The 6,393-nt window shown below is 42.7% G+C and overlaps 1 protein-coding gene and 1 long non-coding RNA gene across 2 annotated transcripts; both read right to left on the minus strand.

The window, feature by feature from the left end:
- Positions 1-1,311: 1,311 nt before the first annotated feature.
- Positions 1,312-6,092, minus strand: LOC123111435 (carbamoyl-phosphate synthase small chain, chloroplastic). Its single transcript, XM_044532237.1, has 9 exons — positions 5,646-6,092; positions 5,247-5,335; positions 5,103-5,163; positions 4,947-5,014; positions 4,739-4,867; positions 4,173-4,279; positions 3,748-4,095; positions 1,694-1,859; positions 1,312-1,570 (listed from the first exon to the last, which is right to left on the minus strand). The coding sequence occupies exons 1-9, from the start codon at positions 5,957-5,959 to the stop codon at positions 1,527-1,529; spliced, it is 1,326 nt and encodes a 441-aa protein (XP_044388172.1). The 5' UTR covers positions 5,960-6,092; the 3' UTR covers positions 1,312-1,526.
- On the minus strand, positions 2,142-3,741 carry LOC123111436 (uncharacterized). Its single transcript, XR_006454442.1, has 2 exons — positions 2,571-3,741; positions 2,142-2,445 (listed from the first exon to the last, which is right to left on the minus strand). It is a non-coding gene; the product is annotated as an uncharacterized lncRNA (long non-coding RNA).
- Positions 6,093-6,393: the final 301 nt, after the last annotated feature.

The following is a 6,393-nucleotide window of genomic DNA, read 5'->3' on the forward strand; positions in this document are numbered from 1 at the left end:
ATTATTGTTGACATGAATATTGTTGAGGTTTAACCTTTTCCTCTTATGTGAAATCTTGAGTATCTCTTGGGGTGGCTAGACTACCTGAAATACTCAAGTTTATTTCTATTTCTGAGTATCACTTGAGATGACTAGTCTACATGGATACTCGTGTTATTAATGTTTTATAAGCCCTTTATGAGGCGTCGCTCAGACACCCGACTGTGGCATGTATTTTTAAGACCTCTCGAAGCGTCGCTTTTAGACACATGTTTGGCATTTCTTTTGGAATTTCTCGGGCGGTCCAACGCCCGACGTTCCGTTTCATTTCTTTGATTTACTAATAACATGATTTATTTATGCTTCCGCACCGTATGAGTATTTATCGTGCCATGTTTTGATTTTCAATCAGCACATGCATATAATTTACTTTCACATGAACATATACATTCGGTATATCTTTTGTTCATCATGTTTGCGAGTACATTCAAAGGTACTCACTGGCTTGTCCCTGGCTATTATCTTGGCTAGATCATGGTTCAGAGAGGAGCACTACGACGACACCCCGCAACCTAGGATTCGAGGATAGCAGCCACGCGAGATAGGAATTATCTGGCTCAGTTGTTCCCGTGGGAATGGAGTCCCATCAACGTTGGAGATTCACGAGTCACTTCCGTCATCCACCACTAGAGATCCTTGCTATATGCATTGGACCTTTATGGTCTTGTACTCAATCTGCTGTAATTGCTTGGAATGTTGTATCTAGGAAGTGTCCACTAGCAAACAGTAATCCTGGGGCTAGTGATGACACAAAGGTCATTTGCTGGGATTAATATCCCGAAAACCCGACCCCTACAAGAAGCGTTTACGGAGGCAGCCCATTAAGGCATACACACACCAAAACTCCAAACACGCGTAACGTTTTGGGTTTACACTGTAAACAGCTTACGGGGATTTTTTTTTTTCCGAAACAAACACCTCCTAGCCTCAATGTCTTCGGGACATCAATGTTAAATCCTTCATCAAGGAGTTGGATGATTTGTTCCGAAAGTCAGTACAATGCGCTGAGTTAAAAATCCGATCGTTACTCACATGTCGTGTTGGCTTTGAATCTGTAAAATGAATACTCACGCCACATCACCCCTACATTTCTTCGGTTTCGCAACAGCACCCCTTTCTGACTAGACTTGACACCAAGAGAAATGTATGTATTGTCAACTCAGGGACTAAACTGGAAACGAGTCCTGTTTTTTTTTTCTACTGCAAAGCAAATGAGACGGATTTCATACGGACGTCACAAAAAGACATCCGAGCTTGCAGGCTACGGCAACAGAATACAACAGCTCAAAGGATTTTATTCTTTAAACTCCAACAAAAAATAGTACAATACCACTAGTTACTTTATAGGTTTTGGTCAGCTGATAAGAGAAATCAACAATTAAAATACAAACTCCACGGAGCTCGCTGCGACGGTCCAACAACAAACCCAACTGAGTACAAGTTTCGCAACTCATGATGCTCACCAAGCTTCCCAACCTTTCTTCCACTCACAATCTGTTGTTCTTCATCAGCTCCACAAATTCACCAAACGCTGCAACGCCAAAAGAGTTAAAACGGTAGAGTCATATCCACAACCGCATGAATAATGGAACTAATACTTTGTCTTACGAAAAACTGTTTTCCGTGCATGCAGTAGCCAAGAAGTTATACATACCCAAGTCTGAGTCATGGGGCCCTGGGGAGGACTCCGGATGGTACTGGAGAGACATAAGCTTCATCTTGGGGAACACAAGACCAGCACAGCTCTGGTCATTTAGGTTGATGTGTGTTACTTGTACTCCTTCCGGGAGCGATTCAGGATCCACGGCATAGTTATGGTTCTGCATACCAAATCAAATGTTACAGCGATTTATATGCACTAGTTATTCAAGGGCAGCCCGGTGCATGTAGCTCCCGCTTGCGCAGGGTCCGGGGAAGGGTCCGACCACTTTGGGTCTATAGTACGCAGCCTTTCCCTACATTTCTGTAAGAGGCTGTTTCCAGGACTTGAACCCGTGACCTCTTGGTCACAAGGCAGCAGCTTTACCACTGCGCCAAGGCTCCCCTTCGCACTAGTTATTCAAAAACGACAAAAAAAAGTGTCATTCTTGTCAATAAGCTAATGAAACAACACAAAATGGTACCAGCTTATAATCATAACTTACTATCACTGCTGCTTAAACACCAGGACAATTGGTAATGAATAACCAAACTAACCTACGAATCTTCAGAAATATATAACTTGAAGTTCAAAAAAATGTATAAAACTTGCACAGATGGCCTTATGCTGGCTTTCATAGTCCCTAGACCAAAACCCAAGCAAATAGGTTCAAGCAGGCGGCTTAGGCCCCGTTTGGATCTTCTCCATGGGCCAGCTTCCCGAAACAGGTGCGTGAAGCCACCCCCCAGCTTCTCGAAGCTAGCTTCCTGGAGACAAGAATCGGCCCGTGTAATTTCCGCAGAGACGAGGAGCAGCGGAAGCCCCGCTTCACAAAAACGAGAAGGTGAAGTTCGTCAAAATTACATGGGAATGCCACCGCTAAGTTGCGTACCAGTTCGATCTGTTTTCTCCCGAGCTCCCGCACGAACGAGGCAGCAGACGTGGACGCATCAGGGTCATCCACAACGAACTGGGCCTGCAGCCCATGTGACCATCTAAGTTCCCTAACGGGCCATCTTCCTATAGCCCAGCACCAGCCCATGCAGCGTGGAGAGAAACTGGCCACAGCCTGCCGAACGCACGCTACTCCTGGCGAGAAGCTGGAAGCTGGCGAGAGAAGCAGGAGACGAGGATTTCCTGAAGCTGGATAGCTTCCGAACGGGCCCTTAGACTTACCGAAGTTACGCATACCTGACTATCACTACAATTTGGCAAAATATACAAGTACTCCCTCCATCCAGAAATACTTGTCATAGAAATGTATGTATCTAGATGTATTTTAGTTATAGATACATTCATATTCATCCATTTATGTGACAAGTAATTCCGGACGGAGGAAGTAGTAAACAAGGCAAGTAAACTAACTGAAAAGATAAGCAAAACAGGCGGAGTAAACTGACAATCTATGCTTGTAAACTGACAATGATAGTTTCAACGTTTTGATCAAGAATAATGCCTTAAAGCCAATTACACCCATATATTATACCCACTACAATCAAATCCTTTGAGCTTTGACCATAGATAACTTCAAAAATATCATGGTTAGTGTCAGAAACGCTCTTATATTATGGGACGGAGGGAGTAAAAAATAACAACAAAAATTAACTGTGCAAACCCTCATGAAACAGAGAAGGCACAAGTCATAGAATGAAGATCATTACTATGTCAAAAAAATGACAAACATCCAGAAACCAGTCAACTGGATTTTAACTTCAAGAATCTAAGCCCAATAAGATTGCTTGTCAGAAATCTTATAAGGATTTTTTCCATATAAACTTAATCTTTCAGCATTCACAAAACTATGGTCTTTTCACAGTCCCATGTACTAGCTTTATTGTCTTAATAGTCCATGTAGTAAGGTGCCTACTGCCTAAGATAAAAGTCTAAGCCCAAAGATGAGGTAAAGAGCAGAGTTGCTTGGCTATGACATGAAGCTAACTTAGTACACGCTTAAGTTAACTATAGGAGACCCACGACACATACTCAGCACTAAGTAACATGACCTACCAGAGAACACGAACTATCAAAGTTATATACTTTCTGACCATCTCAAGAAAAAACTGACAAACCTGTGCACTGATGTCTACACGTCCGGTCCTGTTGTCACGAACTGGATGGTTTCCTCCGTGATGACCAAATTTCATTTTAAACGTCTTTCCACCAAGAGCCTGCCCGATCAATTGATGGCCCATGCAGATACCAAATACTGGAACCTTCCCTACTATTTCTTGTACTGTTTTCACGGCATATGGAACTGCAGCTGGGTCACCAGGGCCATTACTAAAAAGAACACCATCAGGCTTCAAATTAAGTACATCCGAAGCAGGCCAGCTTGCTGGAACAACAGTTATTTTGCATCCATATGATGCCAGGCGTCTCAAAATGTTATGCTTGACTCCAAAATCATACACGACGACCTATATAATTAAAAAAAATGTAAGTGACAAGATACAAGATTTTCTTGAATAGCACTGAAAACATTAGTGATACTGACATGAAAAGTTTCACTTGACTGATTGTCGTTGAACTCCCATCCTGAACCGGTCTTGTCTACCCATTCATATGGAGCATCACAAGTAACATCACTTATCAAATCAACACCTGCAGAAAAGCAACACCAAAGTTTCATGCTATGCAACAAAAATCGTCAATAGTATTTAAAGATCAAACAACAGCATGTATACAATGTGTGAAGAAACTCTTAACGTAATAACAATGCAGAGGAAAATCCCTCGTATCACAAAGCTAATTTCTTCACATCTCGAACAAGTACAGAATGCATGAAATCCAACCAATGAAATACTATCAGCTTCATAACTGTTTAAAGAACTTATTGCAAGATCCAATAATTAAGATTCAATAGGACTAAGATGAAAATAGTAGAAATTAAAAATATTTTTCAGATAATCGTAAGTCCATATAGCAATAAAAAACAAAGTTTGCCTGTGAAGAGCTAATCTAGTTGTATTTTTTTCTAGAATGGATTTCTTATGTGGAGTACTAATAGATAGAGACATTACTTTAATAACATTAGTATAGCTTATAAGAAGCTTAACATACCAACAATTTTCCAATTTTTGGCCATTTCCAACAATTCCTCGTCTTTAAGAGACTGGTCGGTACTTAGAACACCAATGAGACTGCCATCTTCTCTTAACCTGCGTGTTATTGCACGTGTGTCCACATCATCTGCAGAGTGTTAAAAAAGTCAGCTTCCGTGAATGGAGTAATTTGAATTAGAAGCAAGACTCAATGATGCTATACTTACATATGCCCATAATGTTCCTCTTTCTCAAATATTCATCAAGTGTTTCTGTGCACCTCCAGTTGGAAGTACTAGAAGAAAGAAACAGTTATCTGATTGTGTAAGTGAAAAATATAGTGCACTTAAACTTTTCATCCTATCCAAAACAAAAAGTATTACCATATACTTAGGTTCCGTATGATTAAGCCACCAAGGAAGCATTTTATGGATTCTTCGTCACCTACAAGAGAGTCCAAATAATATTCGTCATTAATTATTATAGAGTATTAGATTCTATTTCTTGGGTAAAGAAACTGCATATACCAGAGTTAACCCCGGTGTTTCCAATATGAGGGTTGGTCATCAAAACAAACTGACCAGCGTAGCTAGGATCAGTCAAAATCTCCTGGTACCTGTGTTCATTTGTCACACATGAAAGAGTCACATATCTGACACAAAAGAAGTTGCAGAAAATTTGAGAGCATACTGAGACAAATCCTAAAGCAATTGGCAGGAATGGAATTTAGAAATTAGAGCAAGACAAGAAAGATAAATCACTGGGACGTTCATAAGCTGGTATCACTACAAGTAGCACCATCACAATACAGTGGTCATGCTCGGAGGAGTAACAAGTAAATAAATAGTGATTTGATTTCATAAGCATACTGAAGGGGCAGCTAAATACGGTATCTGAAGAAGTAAGAAAAGAATGGATTTTATTACCCTGTCAATGAGGTATTGAAAACCACCTCGCCGACTTGAGTCCCGGAAGCACCGAACGATTTGGCATTCCACACGGAGCCGTCCTCGAGAACGAGGCGAGCGTCGCTAAGCTTCCAAGGCCTCTCCACCGCTTTCGCCCCCTGATTCGCTGCCGGACTGGCGACGGAGCGGCATACCACGGGCGTCGTCGTCCTCCCGAAGGTCACTCGGCCATGCTGCCCAAGTCCGCCGATAGAGGGCGGCGCGGGGGAGGTGCGCCGGTGGACGGCGTGGACTGCTGGGCGGGAAGGGAGGGGGCGCATCTGGGGGAGCATGTTGGGGAAGGATGGGAGGGGAGAGGCTGGGCCTGGGGTGAGTGGGGGATGCTTGGGCCGCCGCCGCCGCCGCCGCCAGACTTGCTTAGGGTTTTGATTTGAGAGGTTTCTTCCTCCTCCGCTTGGCTCTACTAGTAAAAGTGAGGGCGCGTTTTCGCGACGAGAAGATATGAAAACGATATATGGATACGGAAACATCGCGGTACTGCTATCATTTTCGCGTTTTCCCACCCCGATAGAGAAAGAGACGCGGACACTAGAGTATGCCAAGTTTGACTACACTCCACCCCTAAAAAAAGAATTTTACTACGTTGGCGGACGGACTGATTAGTGATGGCTCACACATTTTTTACCCAGCCCTATTTTTCTTATCGACTCTATACATCTAGGCTGACCGGCACCTTTCATATCCAAGGTGAATATAGGGGAGACCC

This window comes from Triticum aestivum, chromosome 5B (genome assembly GCF_018294505.1).
Source record: "Triticum aestivum cultivar Chinese Spring chromosome 5B, IWGSC CS RefSeq v2.1, whole genome shotgun sequence".
NCBI classification, from domain to species: Eukaryota; Viridiplantae; Streptophyta; class Magnoliopsida; order Poales; family Poaceae; genus Triticum; species Triticum aestivum.